The sequence below is a fragment of the Xenopus laevis genome, chromosome 5L (genome assembly GCF_017654675.1).
Source record: "Xenopus laevis strain J_2021 chromosome 5L, Xenopus_laevis_v10.1, whole genome shotgun sequence".
Lineage (NCBI taxonomy): Eukaryota > Metazoa > Chordata > Amphibia > Anura > Pipidae > Xenopus > Xenopus laevis.
In genome coordinates this window covers 47,048,450-47,072,570 of record NC_054379.1, presented here as the reverse complement: position 1 = coordinate 47,072,570, position 24,121 = coordinate 47,048,450, and the positions used below count along the sequence as shown (strand labels likewise).

Below are 24,121 nucleotides of genomic sequence, written 5' to 3'. Positions count from 1 at the left end.
AACTAACTTTGCCATTATTACAATAGTTTCAGTTGGACAAATAGAGGCAGCGAGAGAGTCAACCAGCATGTTAGGTAATACTTTCAATCTTGTGATTACCACAGTGATCTTACTGGTATACAGTATCTGTGGTTAATGGAGTGCTCATCGGTCATTTCTGTAGTGATCTTACAGGCACGTGTGGCTTTTTTTTTTTTTTTTTTTTTTTATAATGGTCATGGTTTTTGGGGATATAGCTAAAATTCATGGCCAAAATTTCACCTGTGTTCCTCTTTTAGGTTTTCAAATATTAGGAGGTATGCACAAATACATTCCTGGTATTAATCACTATACGTATTTATTACTTATGTACTACTATTATTACTTTATTATACTATATTTTATATTATATAATATTTATTGATGTATGCAGAATTCTAACAATCAGAGATAGAATAGTTTACTATCATGGCTGCTTTATGGCATTAATAGGCCCCAATTAATTCCTCTGGTGCCCCCTCCACGCAAATATGGATTTTACAACCTACAAAAACATTCTTGATAATTTATTGCTTTATTTTCTGGCTTCAGTTTGGGGAAGACTCTTTTCTGCTTCAGTACAAGTATATCCCCATGATGGAGAATTGGTCTTTTGAAATGGCCTCAGCCCTACTAAACATCTGTGGGATAAATGGGCGTGATCACGCAACATCAATGCCCAACCTAATTAATGTTCTTATGAATGAAAACCCCACCAACACGGTTCCAACATCTTGGTGAAAGCCTTCATGTGATTAGAAGTTGTTTTAGCAGCAAAGGAAGGACCTGTTATATATTAATACCCTTGGTGACATTGTACAGGCAGATGTAGGAATGGTTTTGGTAATACAGGTATTGGATCTATTATCTGGAAACCCATTATACAGAAAGCTCCGAATTACAGAATGGCTGTCTCCCATAGACTCCATTTTAATGAAATAATCCAAATTTTTATTTATTTGTATTTCCTTTTTAAAACAGTACCTTGTACTTGATCCAAACTAAGATATAATGAATCCTCATTGGAAGCAAAACCAGCCTATTGGGTTTATTTAAGGTTTAATGATTTTCTAGTAGACTTAAGGTATGAAGATTCAAATTATGGAAAGATCCATTATGCACGATACCCCAAGTTCCGAGCATTCTGAATAACAGGTCCCATACCTCTACAGTGTATATATATTATGAAAGGGCATAAAGAGCAATGAGCAAAATTTCTGATGAGGACTCCAAAAGTCAATACAAATAAATCAGATTCTAGATAATGATAAATATAACTTAAAGCAGGGGTCCCCAACTTTTTTTTACCCGTGAGCAACATTCAGATGTAAAAAGAGTTGGGGAGCAATGCAAGAATGAAAAATGTTCCTGCGGGTGCAAAATAAATGTTGTGATTGACCATTTGGTAGCCTTCATGTGGACTGGCAGCCTACAGGAAGTTGTTTTTGGCAGTAAACCTGGTTTTTATGCAACCAAAACTTGTCTCCAAGCCAGGAATTCAAAAATAAGCACCTGCTTAGAGGCCATTGGGAGGAACATGTAAGGGGTTGGTGAACAACAAGTTGCTCATGAGCCACTGGTTAGGGATCACTGCCTTAAAACTGGGAAGATATGCAGCAAAGCATTTCTATCTTAGAGGAGGTAAGGCAGAAATGGGGGGTAATGAGGGGTAATGGGAGAAGACTAAATAGCATCCAAAATTTAGAAATTAAAAGCATCTAATAAAATATACATGAGCACAGTGCCACTATACAACATACACAAATCTCCCAAAAGTTGCTAACCTGTTGTATTATAATGCTACACTGCTTGCTTATAGTAACAAATGATGCAGACTTATTCATGCAACAATGCATGAATCAAGCAAACAATAGCAAGTAAAACATACTCCCCCATAAAGGTTTCAGCTTGAAATAAATCTTCAGAGCAAAGAAAGATAGAAAGGCATGAAAATGCCCTACAATAATAAAATTGCAAGTGACACATGGATGGAAAAAAACCCAACAACTCTGTATTGGTTTGGGTCCGCAGGTTAAAGGAATAGAGTTCTGAAAAGCATCATTATTTTTTCTACTTAGATATTCAAGAACCACTATTTTATATTTAATAAATATAAAATCTATGTGGGATTCCAAGGCTGGTAGTCTATGGGGGTTATTTATCAAAGGTCGAGTGTTTTCTCGAAAAATTATAGTGTTTTGAGGGTTTTCACTAAAAAGATTTTTTTGAGATTTATCATGCCCCGAAGCTGCTAAAAGCCAGAATCAAAAAATACTCCAGCTAAAACATGTTGAGGTCATGTAGAATTCAATGGTAGAGGTTCCTTTAACCATTTGAAGATCATCATCATCATCATCATCATCATTTATTTATATAACGCTGTCAAGATACGCAGTGCTTTTTCCTTTATGATTTTTGGTTTTTTTACACTGGTTTCTGCTCGAAAACTCTATAAATTCGAGGTATTCACGTTTTTCACGGATTGCATTCAATCGAGTTTTTAACATTCAGGCTTTTGTCATAAATAAGCAAACATTTGAGTTTATTTGAGGTCGCATCACAAACCTCACAAACTAGACCTTTGATAAATAACCTCCTAAGTGTCAGACCACACTACTAATTTTTCTCTTTCCATACAGCATTTGCTTAGAAGAGAAAAAAGGATCAGAAGCAGTCAGCCAAACACACATTTGCCATGACATAGGAAAACTCACCAAGCGTTTTACCAAACCAGACTAACAAAGCTTTGAGGAACATTGTTCAAGGTCTTGACCTGGGAATTCCATGGAGCCTGGTGTGTACATTGGAAACTGCTGACAGCAATTAAATTGGAAGGCTATGTTCAAAACACATATGATGTAACAGGATAAAAATTAAAACATAAATCATTTAAAGAAAAACACTCTAGGGTAAATGAATAACACCACTGTATTAGCAGCATCAGTCTCGCAATGTGGTAGTACAAATATTTCATCTTGTTCTCTCATATATTGATTATGCTTGGAAGCTATTTACATCAATTTTCAATAATATCAACAATATTTACAATATTTCAGATAAAAAAAACTATGTACTATATATATATATATATATATATATATATATATATATATATATATATATATATATATATATATAATATCAAAACAGGGGGGTTGTGGGAGCACTCTAAAGGCTTTAAAGTATATATAAGTATAATAAATGCTATTGCATATGTACCCAAAACAAGGGTTATTTTGTTACAAAGTTATGATCATAAAATTGATAAGCCACCATACCACGTCAAGGTAAACCCCGAATGGGGTTAAAGCCTTTAGAGTGCTCCCACAACCCCCCTGTTTTGATATTGTATATTTAGCCGGAAGCTGTGGCATAGCTTCAGTGGTTGTAGCACCCCATACCCCCCCTTTAAACTAGTGGTGTTCCTATGCTTTTAAAATTGGGCGTTTGTTTTGGGAATATCTCTCCTTTAAAAGCCTGATTGCTGGCTGGGGAGGATTTAGCCCTCAGTGAAAAAACAGCGTTCAATGGACATTGATTACAGGTAATGCTAAAATGCACATAAAAAATAAAACAAGTTAGGGACCGCCATTCGGGGTTTACCTTGACGTGGTATGGTGGCTTATCAATTTTATGATCATAACTTTGTAACAAAATAACCCCTATTTGGGTACATATGCAATAACATTTATTATACTTATATATATATATATACTTTAAAGCCTTTAGAGTGCTCCCACAACCCCCCTGTTTTGATATTGTATATTTAGCCGGAAGCTGTGGCATAGCTTCAGTGGTTGTAGCACCCCATACCCCCCCTTTAAACTAGTGGTGTTCCTATGCTTTTAAAATTGGGCGTTTGTTTTGGGAATATCTCTCCTTTAAAAGCCTGATTGCTGGCTGGGGAGGATTTAGCCCTCAGTGAAAAAACAGCGTTCAATGGACATTGATTACAGGTAATGCTAAAATGCACATAAAAAATAAAACAAGTTAGGGACCGCCATTCGGGGTTTACCTTGACGTGGTATGGTGGCTTATCAATTTTATGATCATAACTTTGTAACAAAATAACCCCTATTTGGGTACATATGCAATAGCATTTATTATACTTATATATATATATATACTTTAAAGCCTTTAGAGTGCTCCCACAACCCCCCTGTTTTGATATTGTATATATATATATATATATATATATATATATATATATATATATATATATATATATATATATATATATATATATATATATATATATAAAACCTCAGAAATTGACCACATTCCAAACTGTATTGATCAAAGTTGACTGTACAGATTTGATGACACAAATCTGAATTCAAATATATCTTAATAAAACCCAAGACATAAGACACAATCGTAAAGGGAACAAAATAAGTTAATTTCAGTGAATTTATTAACAGGCTGAAAGCCATTCAAACAGGAATCTCTATGGGATTGATACTTATCACAACTAATCTTTATAATGAAAAGTATGAACCTATGTTACCCCTGGTCCTTGGACCAGATGGCTTCTGATATATCTTCTGTAATACATTTGAACATCAGCATCAACTATAAATACCTTAATCATTTTAAATGTACAATATTTACCAACAGACATTCATCACCAAAACACAAAATGTTGAATCCTTTTATGGTTTCTCCTAATGCAAAGGTTTTCTTCCCATGTGTTTCCAAATGGCAGATACAAAAATTCATTTTATGCAAAAAAGTTTATTAAATCAGTTGTTTCTTAGCTTGTCCACATATATGAGCAGGACTTCCTGAAAATACATCAAATTAAAGTTGTACCTACATGACTCATTCAGTGGATCTAAAGGCAGCCGTATGTGGCCAACCCAATGAATCAGCCATTGGCCAGACAGATAATTCCTGTACATAGGGTCATAAAGCCAATGCCCCCTTACTACTGTCCCATTCATTTAGACCTAAATACTAGGAACAGCAGGAAATGAAGATTACCTATGGCTTCCTTATCTGCTGATACACCATGCACTGGTAAAACTTGACCATAGTACATAGAGGATCATCAGGTACTAATACACATAATGAAAATCACCAAATGGTACATGTATGGCAAAACACATAATGAAATGGAATTTATTTTTAAAAAAGTTTCCAGATCCCATACACGTAGCTGTGTATTTGTCTGCACTGTATCTATTGCTATACAAGAGCATTTGTAACTAAGGTACAGCAGATGCAGAAGCTATGCTATGCTAAAACAGGGCCAGCTTCCATTTTTGGCATTTAGCAGTCATTGGGGCTCATTTATCAACACTGGGCAAATTTGCCCATGGGCAGTTACCTGTAGCAACCAATCAGTGATTAGCTTTTCGAAGCCAGCTGCAAGAAGAACAATGAATGCAGCAATTTGATTGGTTGCCATGGGTTACTGCCCATGAAAAATGTGCCCAATGTTGATAAATGACCCCCTTTATCTCTTAGAAGGGTGGTTCCCCCTTAGGTTAACTTTTAGTATGTTATAGAATAACCAATTCTAAGCAAATTTTCAATTGGTCTGTATTATTTATTTATTATAGATTTTTTTAAATTATTTACCTTTTTCTTTTGACTCTTTCCAGCTTTCAAAAAACAAATGCTCTGTATTTGCTACATTTTATTACATCTTTCTATTCAGGTTCTCTCCTATTAGTATTTCAGTCTTTTTTTTTTATATCAATTGCTGAATAAAAGATAAATAACTCAAAAACCACAAATAATACAAAATGAAAACCAATTTCAAATTGTCTCAGAATATCACGCTCTACATCATACTAAAAGTTAACTGAAAAGTCAACACCCCCTTTAAGCAAGGTGGCATCCAGCTCACAGGTGCTCGCTGGCTCTGCTTCTTTCTTCTTAGAATACACCCACATTAAACAGAGAAGAAAAAAAGATTTTTCCCTTGTTATTCAATAAAAATGCAGCTGTTTAGTAGCAGTTGATTAATAACCAAACATACTTTAGAGCTCCCTCAGTACATTCAGTGGAATGGACTGACACAGTATAATAAACATTATTTACAATAGTACTCCCCCTTTAAATACCTCCCTGGATTAGAATGCCTAAGTGCTGTGTATTCACAGTATTCTGATGTAAAGGGATTTAATACAGAAGCTTAACTGCTGTAGGCTGTTGTGCAGCTTCACATGCCTAGAATCCTTAAAGAGATTGCACAAAAAAAGGCTAATGAGTTTAAAGGAGCAAATATTTTCTAAGTAACATAATAATCATACTTTAAATCTTTTCCAGTTTCTTGGTTGCTCCACATTAATTCAAATCTTTCCAAAGCTCTGCTTATCTGTCCTTATACGTGACATAGCCTCCTGTCTGTATAATACATTTTATGCAGGATAGCATCCCCCCAAATGCTTAGAAGCTCTCTGATAAGAAGCATATGTTACAAATCTTAGCGAGAATGCTGTGCTACATACAAGAAACTATCATGAATTGGATCATTGTAGCTAGAATATTGGCTTATACAGAGACAGCCCCAGCACACAAAGCATTATGGGAGCTTTAGCTCATAAATTTTAATATATAATTATATAAGCCTACAAATGCCAGTACTGTATTAAAACCCATTACTGGCATAAAAGGAAGAAACTAGTGCATTTTATGAAGAAATGAAAAAAAAATACAATATTGCTTATATATTTCCTATACTCATAAAACTAAATGCCAAGTAACCATATTGCCAGGCATATGTTTTATATTAATTCTACCAGACAGCTTTTCTCTGCTGTGAACAGAATAAGCAGGGTTATTTTAATTTTATTTAAGCCAGCCCTAGCCTAAGACTATAAAGTGATAATATTGTCAAGCAAAACACCTTAACAGGGGCTTACAGAGGAGCAGACCCTGCGACTGCAGGGGGTCCATAAGGTATTAAAGTAATTTTACTATATATTGGTAAAACAAGACAACCAGGATATTTTGAGGAACCTAGAATTATTTTGATGTGGGGCCCAGTAACATCTAGTTATGCCACTGCACCTTAAGAAACTCGTGTACTGAATTTATCTAACTCTAAATGCAGTACAGGATGTGACCTGTTATCCAGAATGCTTGCTACCTTGGGGTTTTATGGATAATGGATCTTTCTGTAATTTGGATCTTCATACCTTAAGTCTACTAGAAATTATGTTAACATTAAATAAGCCCAATAGGCTGGTTTTGCTTCCAACAAAGTTACATTATATCTTAGTTTGGATCATGTACTGTTTTAATTTTAAATAGAAAAATGAAATCATTTTGAAAAATTTAGATCATTTGTATAAAATGCACTCAATGGGAGATGGCCCTTCCGTAATTTGGAGATTTCCGGATAATGGGTTTCTGGATAACGGAACCCATATTGTACTGCCCAGTGACGCTGCAAATAAAATAGTTTGTTAAAATGTTTTAAATGTTTATGGTGAGTACTACTGTGAATAACCAAATACCTGTACTTATTTGCCATTCTAAACACTCCTACTCAGTCTGAGAGCCAAATAAGGTGAATTCCTGTAAGAGCTTTTCTTAGAACTACCTAACTAATACTGAAGCATTCATGAATCCCATTTGATCCTGCTATGTCTTAGCCTTGCATCTTTAGACCTAGTGATGGCCCATTTCAGCTTTACTGCTTTACTGCTTTGTGTGACATGTCAGGAGAAGGGGTAAATTGAGATTTAAATATTTTAAAAAACCTACAGCAGGTGACTGGGCCGTTACTGTGGATCACTGAATGAAGGGGTTTAAATTTGAGTGACTTCCAACAAATGTTGATGAATATGTTCTTAATCATAAACCCATTTCCTGCACAGATTGCTTTATAGCATCCCAGGGCCAATTTAATTTGTAATACCCAATAATAAATAACCAGCTCAGAGTACTACTGTAGGAGCACCACATTGCAATATTCTACCTATTCGTGGATACTCCTGCTCCTATTGCTTTTTGCTTAAAAATTTGGCTTTTCACTCTACTGCACATGTGCACTTGGTCCAGAACTTAGAGAGGATTAGAAAGAAGAAGCTGGCAACGTGGCTATCCAACAGAAGTACAGTTTTCAGCAAATAGAAACTAATTTTTTGGTATTGGTATTTTGGGAAATATACTTGAACAGCATCCTAATAACTCCAATAGTAGACAGTTATTTCCATTTTTCAAGAAAGAAAATCACTTACATTGGCTGGACGTGTTGAGTTGCCATTGCTGGTGGCTTTTGCTTGAGAGCAAGTGTCACTTGTCCCACAGGGCTTGGTTCTTGAGAAACTTGTAGCTTCTGTGGAGTGGAAGGTGGAGCAGCTTGCTGAGGAATAGGCCGAGGAGGAGGTGCAGGAACTCCACTGGCCTGACCTCCAGTGGCTATAGAAGTGGTGTCTTGGTTTGGCCCTTCTTCACAAACTTTACCCTTACTGCCTGGCTTGCACACGCAGAGATGAGGTCGTAGGCACATTCCTCCATTCTGACACGGAGGGTTGCAGTTTGCTGTTATTGGAGGAAAGAGAAATCATTTATGTTAAACAAAACTCATAAACATGAAGAGATTTGGCTAGCAGCAAGATACTGTATATACAGTATGTAAATGTAGGAGATACATCAAATCCAGGATTTGACTTGGGATATAGCCAAATCCGCTGGCTTTTTACAGGATTCAGATTTGGTTGAATCCTTAGCATTCAGCTGAACTGAATCAAAACTGTTATTGGCTGGGATCTAAATCCAACCATAAAGCTGTCCCACTGTGCCCACTTATTTAGCAGTTGAGGAAAAACTTAATTTAGCATGCAAGAAAGTTCACCAATTAGAATTCTACTGCCCAAAAACATTGTTAAGAGAGTTCATCAGTGAGAGTGGTGATTCCATTTTAAATTAAATGCATTTTGAACAATGCAGTTATTTGGTTTCACTTAAATTTGTAGATGCACATTAGGTTTTAAATACAGTATATTTTTTATGTTGTTTAAATCACTATCCATAAAAGATATCAGTTCTTACTGGGCAAAACAATTCAAAAGGATTTTTTTTTAAACTGAAGAAATGGAAATCTTCCCCTATTGTTTTATAAAGGGTCAAAGATCTCTAATCTATCTGTAAACAATAAAACTGCTGTTGGATAGCTTTGCAACACAGATGAAACTTATCTGGTTTTCTTTTAAATCGTTATCCTGTTTATTACGGAGATAAAGGCAACAAACACAGTCAACCACATGCAGGCAGAGCAATCATAAATGCCACTCATCTGTGTTTGTTGCCTTTATCTCCGTAATAAACAGGATAACGATTTAAAAGAAAAAATGGTGCATAATATTTGGGATATTAAAAGGCTGTGGTCCACAAAACTGTTTAATATATTTATGATTGATTGATTACGCATCAATCTACTTACTGTATATCTACTATAAGCTAAAACATTTCACTGTTAAAGGGATAATATACCATATTCAACAGGAACCAAATAAATAGAGCTTGTATAGAAATGATGTCCTATATTTAATTATTATTAAAGAGTTGTATCAATACTTTCTTTATAGTCCCTACAATCCCTCGGCCACCCCTTAAATAAGATAAACTAGACAAAAGATAAGGTGGAATTCATTATACGGAAGGCTTGAATTGCTCTGAAGGATCACGGGACAGTATTAAAGTATTTCAGTTTTGCTATTCTGCATTGCTAAGTGCAACATAAACAAAAATCTACAGATATTTTTAAATTAAAATAGGCTGAATGCAAGTCCAGCAAAATCCATTTTTTGTACTCATTTGAAACACAAGTGTATATTTCCTTTTGAATTCTAAATTCTGTAGACTCTACCAGGAATCAGAAGCTGATAATGTGTTCGAGGTCATTTTACTTTTTTTTCAGCTTTGGAAATGCACTGGGTTTTAGTTTAAACTAACATAATGTAAAAAATGCATCTTCATCCATCTGTTTCTGAGATTTTAATGTGCTGTCATTACTACATCCAATGTTCTAACTTCTATGCACAAAGAGTATGTGTGTCCTAGTCTTGTAACACACTGTAACCAATAAGCAGTTGGATTGAACTGGTCTGGCATAGCAAACGTCTTGTTCGATGAAAGTTGTATAAGAGATGTAGGCTGAAAATTACTCACTTTACACAATGCCTGTTATGGTTTTCTAGCACCCCCCCCCCCCAATCCATACTTTTCCAAGCTAGCAGCTATAGAAGTAAGTATAGCATGTCTTTACAGCCTAAGGGATGCTGTGAACAGGAACTAGTACAGTACTCCTATGACTTAATACAGAATAAATATAAGAGACAGCTCTAAATCAAAATGGCTATACAAATGCATTCAAGGAACACTTAACCTGCATTTGCACTCTATGGCTATTTATTTTCAATAAGGGTATTTTCTGAATAATGGTATACTCTGAACTCATCTTCTGCTAATGTTAGAGACTCTATGGATAGATAAATGCAAAAATTTAAAAAAAATGAGAGATTAGAATAGATAACATGTGGAATGAAATATATTAACTTGTGATAGCTTGACTAACATTACTAAAAGTAACTGTAAAATAAAATTGCTGAATTCTTAAGTATCGCACATATGCATAAGGATTGCATTACAGAAAAATGTGCTTTATATTATTATATCCTTGTCAACTACCCTAATCGCCAAGGTTAATGGAAGATCTTTCGTGTTTATAAAAAAAAAAACCTTGTAAATTTCTTAAGCCTTGCTTGTCTGTGTGGATTCCAATGAGGACTGCCACATGCAATGAGTTAGTGGCTGGTATATAAAACCAGACAGAAGTAGTACTTTACCAAAGGTACAATTAAACATTATTTCTTATTAAAAAGTCAGTTTCTTAGGTAGTTTGATTCCCCAGTCCCCCACTAAACTCAGTGTTTATGTGAGTGAACCATATTAATAAATTATTCTAATAAATAAAGACTGACTGTAGAGAACAATGCATACATTGAGAAAAAAAGCACTTGGCAACATAATAATACTAATACATAAGAAGAAGTAAATGGGTTTTATTTACTACTGTTGCCATTTTGGAGCAAAAGATCTGTGGTTAAACCACAACCACTTAAAGTCATAAGCAGACATTTTTCCTCATCTTAAAAACCATAATTGCTTTGTGCATATTTGCTGAGAAATGGTGACTTGCTCTCAATCAAGTCAGTGGGGGTGATACATATCGGATGACATTTGTAGATGTCTTTAATTTTATTCTGCTTATGCTATAAATATCTTTGCAAACGACTACACCACAAATGAAGTCCCAAAAATAAGCTGATGCACCAGTTTTTATTAGTACATCTACCAAGATCAATACTCAATTAATGATTTCATAATAACATAATTAACGAAGAAGCAGGCTTTAATGATGCATAACGTGTCAGCCTTTTCAACAGTCTGCAGAGAAACCCATTTTTTTACAATGGTAAAGGTGAATGTATCAAACAAGGGAAAGTTGTGCTCACCACTAGTTTTTAAAAACATTAGGCGGGGTTGGCCAGCTTAAATATATTGCAATATATGGACAAACAATCCCTGTTTTGTTTAAAGGGTAAGGCATTTTTCAGTAGCAGTATGCACAAAATGTCTCTTGTCTTAAATATATTGATAATGGGTTGAGTGCAGAGGAATCTTGTATTTGTCTATATGTATTTTGTGGTCACACCCTCATTGCACCCCCGCCTAATGTTTTTAAAAACTAGTGGTGAGCACATCTTTCCCTTGTTTGTTATAGTTCTACAGGAGCAGTGACCAGCTCCATGTTGTAGCTCCCACCCCCTCCAACTATAGTCAGGTGATCCCACTGGTGTCTAATAAAAGGGCAGCCAAGTTTGGGAGTTTTACTTTGAAAGCAGCAAGTAAGTTGCAGGTAAAACGTATTCGTCCCTTTTATAAAATGTATAATGAAACCATAGAATTCTTAATGAATCAAATGAAAATTGAGTATAGGACTGGCCAGATATGGGATGACTTTGACGTAGTTGGCCATCTTAAATATATTGCAATATATGGACAAACAATCCCTGTTTTGTTTAAAGGGTAAGGCATTTTTCAGTAGCAGTATGCACAAAATGTCTCTTGTCTTAAATATATTGATAATGGGTTGAGTGCAGAGGAATCTTGTATTTGTCTAAAGGTGAATGTATCCCCTGAGGCATATTTGGTCACTTTAATCTTCATGTTTACGTAGGCTAAATCATGTACGGTAGGCCAAAAAGGTCATAATGGCCCTACAGTTCCCATTATGAAACCAAATTACCATATATTGTGGAGTACCCTTGTTTTCCTCATTGTCTGAAAATGGCAAATAGCTATGTACTACCCTGGCGTCAAGAGTGTAATGACTTGGACCATTCTGCTTCATGAGCAATTTCTTTAATATACAGCTGTTATTTTTGAATAAGATAACTATTGATAGCAATGACGTTTTTTTTTTTAAGGATTTTTAGACTAGTTGGGTGGTTGAAAGCCCAATGAAAACAAAAAAGTTTTGAAAGCTAAATGCAGATAGAATCAACATAGCTTCTTGCAGAGCCATGTTTTGTCAACATTAAAAGAATGGGCTTGTTAAGTGCCACTAACAGACATTATGACATTAAGCTCTTGTTGATAGGTTAGCATCTGTTTAATGGCAGATCTGATTATATCAGTGCTTCAAAATATTTTAAGACTTAACGACAGATCTTAGAAACTGGTTTTTGGAGCACACTGAGAATAACCCTAGTAGCAGTTGTAAATGTGCCCTATAATATCTTAACATTATCACAATCATCTACTATATTCAGTATAAATTGCCATTCCCACACCATACTTTTATACATATAGAAAAAATACTTTTGGAGTTCTCTCCATCTCTTTGTAGTATTAATTTTCTTCATTATAAATATGATTTATATTCTCTGTTGCCTTTTTTTTTTTTATCAATTCTGCGTTTTAATTTGAAAAATATGGAAAAATAAGATGCAATTCACTGCATGCAAAAATATACAAGGGGCGTTTTCCATGACAGAATGAATAGAAAACATTAGCACTTTTTACTTATTAGGTGTTCAATATTCTTTATGGGGCCCATTTACTTAGCTCGAGTGAAGGAATAGAATAAAAAAAAACTTCGAATTTCAAATGATTTTTTTGGCTACTTCGACCATCGAATTGGCTACTTCGACCTTCGACTACGACTTTGACTTCGAATGGAACGAACTAAAAATCGTTCGACTATTTGACCATTCGATAGTTGAAGTACTGTCTCTTTAAAAAAAACTTCGACCCCCTACTTCGCCACCTAAAACCTACCAAAGTGCAATGTTAGCCTATGGGGAAGGTCGATCGAACGCTCGATCGAACTATTTGCGGTAAATCCTTCGACTTCGATATTCAAAGTTGAAGGATTTACATTCGGCAGTCGAATATCGAGGGTTAATTAACCCTCGATATTTGACCCTATGTAAATCTGCCCCTAAGTGTTTCATCTTCAGTTATATAACATGCAAAACTCAGGAGAGGGTCTTAAATAGAAAAAGACCCAATGGAGCATAATTGCTTAAAGATTCATCTTCTGAGAATCCTTATACTGTAGCTTAACAAAAAGGGATTCTACAACATCCATGTAGATGTAATCATACACTATGCAAAGCATATGAATTGGAATATCTTGGCACTAACAATACTGCTGTAACAAAGAACAAAACTGCAGTACATTTAGATTTCCAATAAGTGACTAGTTTAAAACACATTTCACCATTCTTCTTGCTGGCTGCATGGCAGGTGTCTTGCTGTGTTCATTCCCAGAATTACTATGTTCCACAGAGCTGTATAACCACAGACGTTGGCTTCATATTCACCAAGGATTATGATTTGTAAAGAATAATACAGAATTATGTGACCATGAATCATCATCCCCAGAAGAAATACTGTTCTTTTCTTTGGTGTGAAAGGTTTTCTCACAGTCAGATACAATATTTTATCAGATGAGACATACTTTCCCTGTGGAAACAAAAGCTGTGTGGTCTGTAACTTCTGCCCCTTTCAATTAGAACTTCTAGTTTTCTATAATAGGTGTTGGAGTCGATGGTGCATGCAGCTAACTAGCTGTTAAAATGTTATTCTAAATCTCCTATGACTGAAGCGAACGTTCAGGAATTCAATTTATTTGATGTAGTTATTCTGCCTTTATTTGGTTTTTAAATCAATAACACCTTCCTTTTTTCAGGGCTTTGTTCTGTTGCTTTTAAATTTTAATTCCTTTTTATGCTGCTTTTTAGGTTTACAGATATGGGACCTATTATCCAGAATGCTCGGGACCTGGAGTTTTTTGGATAATGGATCCTTCCGTAATTAGGATCTTCATACCTTAAAGTGCACCTGTCACCCAGACACAAAAATCTGTATAATAAAAGTCCTTTTCAAATTTAACATGAAATCCAATTTTTATTTTTTATTAAAGCATTCATAGCTGTTTTAAGCTCGTTTAAAAATCTCAGCTGTCAATCAAATATTGTCTGCCCCTCCTCTATGCCTCAGGCATAGAGGCGGGGCAGACAATTACTTTCACTTTCCTTTCAGCACTTCCTAGATGTTACTGCTCTCCACACATTCCCCAGTTCTTTTCACCATTTAATTGTGTAACCAGGGCATGGGGATGGACATCAGGTCCCCCATTCTGGTGCACAAACAAGATTCTGGGATGATGCTAGACTTGCCTTAATAACAGTGTCCACAAAATGGCTCCTGCCTGCTTGTTATAATTATGAATTACCAGACTGAAGGAAACAAGATTCAAATAATTTATATAGTGTAATTAAAGTTCATTTTACTTGACTAATGTGATAAAATAGGATTTTGAATAATTGTTTTGGGTGACGGGTCCCCTTTAAAGAGATACTGACACCAGAAATTAAACCATTTTTTATATGTGTTCAAATGCTTTGAATACTATTATGCTCAATGTAGTTCTTGTGTTGCAAGAATTACCTCTTGCTCCATGATTCAAACCTAATGTTATATTTTAAATTTGTTTAAATAACCAGTAACCGGGCATTACTCAATTAGCCCCTCAGGGAAAGACCAGATAGATAGACATAAAAGTTTTTTTATAGATAAAAATTGAGATACTTCATGATAGCCGAATGTAATCTATGACAACAGAATTATTTAAGGCTTTGGTCGCTTTGACCAATTTTCAGATGCTAAATTATTATTAACTCCCATCCTGCAGCTGCACTGACACCAGATTTTCCCTGCTAGGGGCTTTGGTTCCATTGGACTGGTACAGAAGCCCAAAACATAATGTACAACATTTCTAGCCTACTTCTTTAGTTAAGCTTCAGTTCTGCTTTAAGCATACTTCCTTGCACGACGAAACACTCACTCCCGCTTCACACATTTGAGAATCGAGTCAGAAGTTTTTTCCTGGAGCACTCCAAGCACTAATTTACTCAGCAGGAAGACCTGTGAGCCATCGATAAAAAAAAACGAGAAAGGGTTGCAGGGTGTGTCCTTGCAATTAGCGTGATTAAGCATGTTGACTGATACCATCCTACATTAAAAAATATTTAGCTATTTCTACAAAACAATTTCTATTTGTTTAGTTTATTTTTCTTGTATGTGTGTCATACAGCAAAAACTGAAAAATCATATATTGGTGAGACACAACCTTTAAATAGAACACAACAAAAATCATTATCCCTGCTTTGGCAATAAGCATTCATCAAACAAACGCAATATGCTTCTAGATAAACTTTGATGGAAGAGTGAAGGCATTTATAAGGACCAGAAAAAAAACATTCCAGCACTGTCAATATTATTTATGGCGTAGAATCTTAGTGCAGACCACCTGCCCAGGTTCATTTGCATTAGATTTATAATAGTTTTTACCCCTCAGGAAGAGCTCAAGGTTACTGTCTGTACTTTTGAAGACTAATCTTGATGTTTTCTACAGCAGGAATCAAAATAGTTTAAGATTTGATTTATTGTGTATTCCAAATTTGAAGTAAATGTACTGAAATATGTTAGGAAGATATTAATCATATAATATGTGGGCGTTATGATACATTCTGTTCTCTTTTACATTTGATTATTGTGTCGCACACTGGCTCATGGGCCAAGTGCTCCGTCCTAGAAAATATTTTCAGATGTTGGCAACTATTTAATCATATAGGAGGTTATTTACTAAACTCTGAATACAAAAATCACAAATCATTTTTTTATAAAAACGGACTTTTAAAAAATCACAAATTTTTCGGAATTTATTAAACACAGAGGACCTGTCGAGGTTGCATATAAGTTAATTGGAGAAGTCCCAATGATTTTTTGATGTGTGCTGGAGTTGTCAGGCAAAAATCTTAGTTTTCTGGTGAAAAATCCAGAAAAATCATGAAAATCGAATGAAAAATCCCCAAAAAAAATTGAAAAACTGATTTTTTTCCTGCAAAGCAAACTTTCGGAAAAATGTAATAATAAATGAGCGTAAAAAAACAGAGCGGATTTGATCTGAGTTTGTAGTAGAAAATATTGAGATAAATTCGGACTTAATTTAAAAGTATAATTCCTACAGCTATTATTATTAATATTATTAACATGTAGAAAAGCTTCATCATATTCTGCAGAGCTGTACTTTGGAAAGGTGTATACAGTAAAATATACAAACTGCACTGATCAATACAGGAGGTAAAGAGTGCCCTACTTAATAGAGCTTACAATTCAGGTTTTACTTCTTGCTCATGGCAAGTTAATGGAAAATAAATTTAATTAACAAGTAATGCCCATCAGAAAGGTCTCTTAAAGGCCCCTTAAAATCCATTTCCAGTAACTGACGATCCTCAGCAGCTTAAAAATGAAATGACAGCACTCCGATTCTTTCAGGCTGACGTCAGCACCCTATTCCATGCAATTTATTAAAGGGTAATAAAGGTAGAGGCAAGCATTTTGAAAGCCTCAAAGAAGTCATACAGTATGCAATCTAATCATTAATAAGCTTAAGTATGCGCCTGCATTTTTTATATGTGAGTGCGGGTTTTCCGACAAACACAAAAGCCATGAATAACCTGAAAAAGGAATTCTTAGAAATGGTGAGTGGTAACGTCATGAGTTACAACTGCCTTAGTACTGTCCCATATGTCATATGACCAAAGCTTGTATTTTTTATAATAATGGACCCTGTACTACAAGGATATTAGATATCACCTTGGAGTTTTTGTATGATTTTTATGAAAGCACTCAAACACTTTTTATAGTCTTAAAGGTCCTTGTTGGCTTTTGCTATTTCATTTTTAGTTGAAATGTTTTTTTTATATATTGTACTTGTTTAAAAGGCTGCTCTCTAAAGCATAAACAACAAACACAAAATGACAGGCCATCCAAACTCCCTTCAATATTCCTATGGATAGGGAAACACTCCTTAAAATATTTGGGTATAGGAATGAGTTGGTTAAATAATATTATGCTGTTCCAGAACATTTTTACTGTCGCTGTGGCTTCTTTCTGCAAGGTATTGGGATCAATAGACGTATTTAGCACATAACAGCTTTGTGCATGTGCACATAAACTGAAAAGGAATATGTTGGTGGGAGGTAATGCTGGAATCATGCCCCTTAATAATTCTGGGAAAGGTAATTTTAAGGTAAGAGCACATACTTACTGCATCAGATGCTATATTTCATACAGAAGGGTGAATTAGTGCTGGGGACATGTCTTTAAAAGAATGCCAGTTATATTCTTTTTTACAGGCTAATGTCAGCTGAGATCTTTGCTGGGGGTAGTCCCGGTTGGCCAGTTCCTACACATGCACAAGATTTGTGCCAACTGAGATTTTTCCAAGAAACAGGCTATGATGCTTTTCACCAAGTTCAAGCTACAGGTTAGTCAGTGCCCTTAGTCAGGAATGCACAGTAGAGGGCAGTCTCTTGTAGAAGCTGTCCTATTGATCAAGTACTGAAAACAATACAAAGAAGCAGCAGATAGATATTAACTATAGAAACAAGTGTGTTTTAATGATCGATGTTCGTTTAGAAGAACAGATAAATAGAGAGATTTACTCACCAGTGATAATGTTAAAACACTACTTTGCATTTGCTGCTTTAAACATTGAGCCTCTTTTATACAACATTACTGGGGGATATGAAAAAGTCTCAGCACCAGAAACACCATCATAGATCATTATCAGTTGGTTCTTTGGGGAGAGGACATTATAACATTAATTGTAATTAACAGATACTGTAAGTGTTACATATTTATGGTTTGTATTTTATAGGATGCAATTGTCACAATGGTAAATTATTAACCAGTAGATGGGGTATATAGATTTGGTATTCACATCACTTTTGAGTAGCTTGAGAAATAACTTCTGAAACAATGTTGCTGTTTAGGTCGTAGCCCTTTTTGTACAAGAAAGAATACATTCCAGTTTTGGTGCTGTATACAAGTGAAAGTATCTATGATTAAGTGCTTTTTTATGTCCTATACTTTTAGACTTCCTGCCTTCCTGAGCACTGAGGTTTCATATTTTTGGGTCAGAACCCAACTTCCACGCAACAAAAAATTGCAGCAGCCATGATATCTGGGTAGTTGTATCGTCAACAAAAAATACTTTTAAAAAAGTGACTATGCCAGGATACTGGATAATGATATTATCCTCTGTCCTTTAAAGGAACTTCTTTATATAAACTTTTATTACAGACAGTACTTCGAATATCGAATGGTCGAATATTCGAACGATTTTTAGTTCGAAACGTTCGATTCAAAGTCGTAGTCAAAGGTCGAAGTAGCCAATTTGATGGTCGAAGTAGCCACAAAAACCATTCGGAATTCGAAGTTTTTTTTCCTCTATTCCTTCACTCGAGCTAAGTAAATGGGCCCCTGTGTTACCATTTTACTCAGGCCCGGAATTAGGGGTAGGCAGAGTAGGCAACAGCCTAGGGCTCAATCATGGGGGGGGGGTGCACTTAAAAGGGGATTTTTTTTTTTAAAGCCTAGTTTGTTTGGCCTTTAATAATTTTTCAATGTAATAAAACACCTGTTCCAACACCCTCTAGCTCGTAATTCATACTGTGGGCAGAAGTACTCTTGGCAGCTGCTGGCACAGGTACATATTTGGGGCAATATTGTGGATCTTTTGGCTGCTGCTGGTACAGGTACAGATTGGGGGCAATATGAGGAATTGGCTCAGATACATGGCATAATATGGTGGCTGCTTGCACAGGTACAAGATGTTTGGGCAATATGATAGATTTTTGGCTCCTGCTGGCACAGGTACAAATTGGGGGCAATCTGAGGGATTGACTGCCATTGACACAGGTACAAATGGGGGCAATATGATTGGTGCTGTCACAGGTACATAGGGCAATATGAATGGTAAGGTGGGAAATGGCAATGCAGGACCGGGTGGGGGGATGGGAGCATTGAGTGGAGTCCTTGCCTAAGGTGCCAAAATACCTTGGCCCGGTCCTGATTTTACTTTAGGGGAAAGCTCTCAGACTGTTGCACTTTTTAGTGGAAATACAGTGGATGCAGTCAAAAGTATACGAATTAGTGCTCCATTAGGCACGAAACGCATTAGGCTTTTTTCTTGTCCTAAGTAAAATCTTTTTTGACTTTTTTAAGACTTACTGACTAATATATTACATTAGGGGGTATCTGAAACAGAAAAAATGCAAAGTAATATAATATGTAGTCATAGAATGATGTATGTAGACTTGACTGTATGACATTTTTGGAAAAGGCAGCTATCTATGTACATAACAAAAATAAACATATATATAACACAAATAAATACAAATAGAATCTTAGACACTCTGTTTATAAGGAGATGTTCACATTTAAATTAAATAAGTAGTTGATCCACTGTTGCATGGGACTATACTAATATATACTGGAGATAAACAGTGGCTGTTACCTTAGTGGCACCTGGATGATCTGGAATAGCATCACAGTTAGTCCAGAAGGTGCCATTTAACCACAGGTCTAATTCAAACATAAATCACAGCACATTTGCCTAGATTCCTATATATATATATATATATATATATATATATATATATATATATATATATATATATATATATATATATATATAAAGTATGTGTGTATTCTGCAATATATAGCCTCTATGACTTAATTCTTGCTTCCATGGCCTAAGCCGTGACTTGTTATTTTATTGTTGTTTCTACATCTTTCTGAAAATGTCCTAGCACAACTGTCTCTTTGCTCCTTTCGTTAAGTGGTGTAAAACAACATTGCTTCTGTCTGGGAAAAAAATCAGCTCTGTGACCTTCCTGTCAGATAGATCAAGTGGTAAAAGGGGGCTTTGAAAACAGACATAACAAAGCCCCTTAACCTCGAGAAATAAATCTGACACCGCAGATAATAAAGTGGGTCCAGCAACTTCCACTTGGATCCTGAAATTGCTGTCCTTGCCAAAACCAAATAAACAGTCACAGAAGATACTTATTTTTGTTTAGATTCCTACATACTGTTGTAATTTTATAAGCTATGTGTAGCCATTTTCCACCTATGTGCTATTTTTTAAGCATTATAATACATATGCATAATCTCCAAAAAAAAAAATGATCATGAATTGAGGACTGACAGAAAGTTTAATAATATTCCATATGTTTTTCCAACATGAGTTTAATTGCTCTTCAAGCTACCGACATAAACTATTACCGCTGGCAGGGGAGCTGACATTACAGTAGCAAAGGTTCCGCAGCTTAAACCTGCATCATTCTCCCCTTGTGAAATCATATCCCAGATGAGTTTACATCAGCAGAAACATTTCTTTCTGGATTTAGACCTAGGTTTCTGCATTGTTTCCTTTTTTTTTTTCTTTTGTGCTGTTCAAAGGGAAATAATTCTTTATCTACATTGGAGTCTTGGAAGTGTAAAAGCAGCATGATTCTTGTGGTGTGAAGAGTCTGAGAAGCATGTTTTTGTCTCTGCACCCTGCTGTGACTACAATGCATAGTCTTAGCTTAAAGCTCCCCAAAGACGCGACGATTCTTCTTGCCGAACGACCGATTTTAAGGAAGCCCGACCAATCCTTCGAAATTATCGTGCGGTTAGTGTTATTCGAACGATTGTACATCTTACGATTTTTCGGCCGACATCTGTCAGGAAATTGATCGGCCAGGTCAAAAAATCTTTGTCGGTCCCAGTGCAATCTATCTCTGTTTGCAGGGCCTAGCAGGCAGCTCCCCTTTGTTTTCCTGGTAAATTGGTCTTTTTAGTTGATGGTAAATTCGTACTATCATACGATCGTTCTGAGAAGATCGTGGTCTCACTATCAGGATCTGATCTTTTCAAAATCTCAACATCTATGGCCAGCTTTTAGTTTCAAGATACCCTCCTTTCACTTTAAAGTATGCCATATGCTTGCGGATGTAGTTAGTCGGATTGGTAGATACACGTTGAACCAGTGGCAAATTAGCACATGTATGAGGTCCAATGACTGTCCAGAAGTCTATGGGGGTTATGTAACGAAAGGCACTAAGTTTGCCCAGGAGCAGTAACTCATAGCAATCTATGAGCAGGCAAACATCTTATTTGTTCAAAGTCAAAAGATAGCAGCACTCCCATCTTAGAAAGATAAAAACGCCTTTATTATTTCATACGGAAACTCCAGCAACCTTTTCAGACCATCCAGGTCCTTTATCAAGCTGACAAAGTATCATCTTATTGGTTGCCATGGGTTGTTGCTCCTGGGTAAACTTACTGCATTTTATTACATTTGAGGGTATGAATACAAAAAAACTTTTCATTTTGATCGAGCAATTTGTGGCCAATATTGTCAGTGAACCTGGCTATGCTTAAACAATTGATAATCCACTATGGGCTGGCTGGGACATTTCCTATTGTAGAGTTTTTTTCTGCAGAAAATGTTAACGTTATAGATCATTGTTACAAATACTATATTCCAGAAACACATGAGGCAAAAGCCATGTGATTTTTGTACTTTTCTTCTTTGTAAACTGAACTCTTTTAGTCTTCATCATCATAATTTACATCAGTAAAAGTCTCAGTTGCCAGATTTCCAAATGACGGTAGCTTTCACTAATTTCATGTAGCCCCTGCACAAACTGGCATACAACTTGGCAGGCTATTATCTGTGGTGGGGTTTGGTGCTGTGTATATAAGACAAGTGTTAGGTATGAGTGCAGAGGAGATCATTTCCTGTTGCCCGTAAATCATAAAGGCAGTATGAATAGTTATATAAATATTGCAAGCCATATTCCAACCCTAAATGGAATAGATTGTAAAACCATTACATTTTGTTAAATTGAGTTAAAGTGCATGACTGGCATTTCATGTAGAGGTTCATTGAACACTTACAGGTTATGAAGAGTCTCATTCAGTAGATCTCTAACAGAGACTCATGAGCCCACAACCTGCTTACATGCCTTATGGTACCAACCCTTTAACCCACTGTCAGGTTTCCAGCAGGAAACATATGTGAGAAAGGGTGTGGAGGAGATAGATGTAGGAATAGAGAAAACACGGTTCTGCCAGACCTGCCCTAAGCAAAAATCAGTTTGCACCACCTACTACAACCTGCCACAAAGTGTGCATGTTTCTTGCAGGGATTAAACCCATTGCTGAACTTAAAGGGATACTGTCTTTTTTTCCAAAATGAATCAGTTAATAGTGCTGCTCCAGCAGAATTCTGCACTGAAATCCATTTCTCAAAAGAGCAAACAGATTTGTTTATATTCAATTTTGAAATCTGACATGGGGCTAGACATTTTGTCAATTTCCCAGCTGCCCCAAGTCATGTGACTTGTGCTCTGATAAACTTCAATCACTCTTTACTGCTGTACTGCAAGGTGGAGTTAAATCACCCCCCTCCCTTTCCCCCCGTATTAGCCAAACAAAAGAACAATGGGAAGGTAACCAGATAACAGCTCCCTAACACAAGATAACAGCTGCCTGGTAGATCTAAGTACAGCACTTAATAGTAAAAACCCATGTCCCACTGAGACACATTCAGTTACATTGAGAAGGAAAACAGCAGCCTGCCAGAAAGCATTTCTCTTCTAAAGTGCAGGCACAAGTCACATGACCAGGGGCAGCTGGGAAATTGACAAAATGTCTAGCCCCATGTCACATTTCAAAATTGAATATAAAAAAATCTGTTTGCTTTTTTGAGAAATGGATTTCAGTGCAGAATTCTGCTGGAGCAGCACTATTAACTGATTCATTTTGAAAACAAATTTTTTTCCCATGACAGTATCCCTTTAAATTATGGTCACTTGTTCTAAAAACTTCATAAAGAAATATGTAATCCAGAACTATCCCTTGAAACTCATGCTAAAAAAACTTTATATAAATAATAACTTTTAAAAACAACTATTTAAATGCACCTCTCCTTTGCATTAGCACCAATAACCATGAAAGTGAAAAAAAAAATGGCAAGACAGAACATTGGTTTGTTTAAATGAAAGATCCAGTTTTCATGTCAGCTTTGTCAGAAGTGACAGCAGGAAATCTAGAGGTCCCATCACAAGAGTCAGTGACCCGTAGAAGCAGAAGATTAGATGTCTCAGTAATGCACAGCTGAGCTCATATACAAAGGGGGGCAAACAGCTCAGCAAAATCAGACAGCATAGTGGCCATGGAAGCTGGTTGAAATGAACCAGTTATATTGAAGTAATATTTGTTTTCTTCGCTGCTACGCCCACAATAACCTGCTTCATTTAGGGATGTATTGTGTTTTATAAACTGCTGTAATAAATATGCAAAGTTCTAGTTCTGCCTGCACTTAATATCAATGTAACAAATACTGTAATAGCAATTAATTTATATAAGCATTGCCTTTAAGAGACGGTTTATGAAAGAAGATAAAAAAATTGTTGCATGGATGATATTTAAGCATATAATTTTTCACTGTACACACATGTGCAAAGTACATTAAGAGGACCCTAAGTAGGGGTTCGTTTTGAACTGGACAGCCCAGTTTTTGAAGGGTCTGTCTAGTTCTAAATCTCCTGACCGGTTTCTGCAGGTTGAAAAATCAGGCCAATCCCCCAATCTGTACCATGAATGATGTCACAACCTTGGCCCAACATTGGTCCCTGACAGCATCAACTTGCCCACTGACATCACAGCC

At 35.9% G+C, this 24,121-nt stretch overlaps 1 protein-coding gene across 7 annotated transcripts in view; it reads right to left on the bottom strand.

Moving 5' to 3' along the window:
- ltbp1.L (latent transforming growth factor beta binding protein 1 L homeolog) overlaps positions 1-24,121 on the bottom strand; it is a 231,990-nt gene that overhangs the window by 172,503 nt on the left and 35,366 nt on the right. For all 7 annotated transcript variants that reach the window (XM_041562719.1, XM_018263016.2, XM_018263020.2 and 4 more), the window contains exon 3: positions 8,214-8,517. In XM_041562719.1, coding sequence (XP_041418653.1) covers positions 8,214-8,517 — 304 coding nt within the window. The remainder of the gene's footprint in view (positions 1-8,213; positions 8,518-24,121) is intronic.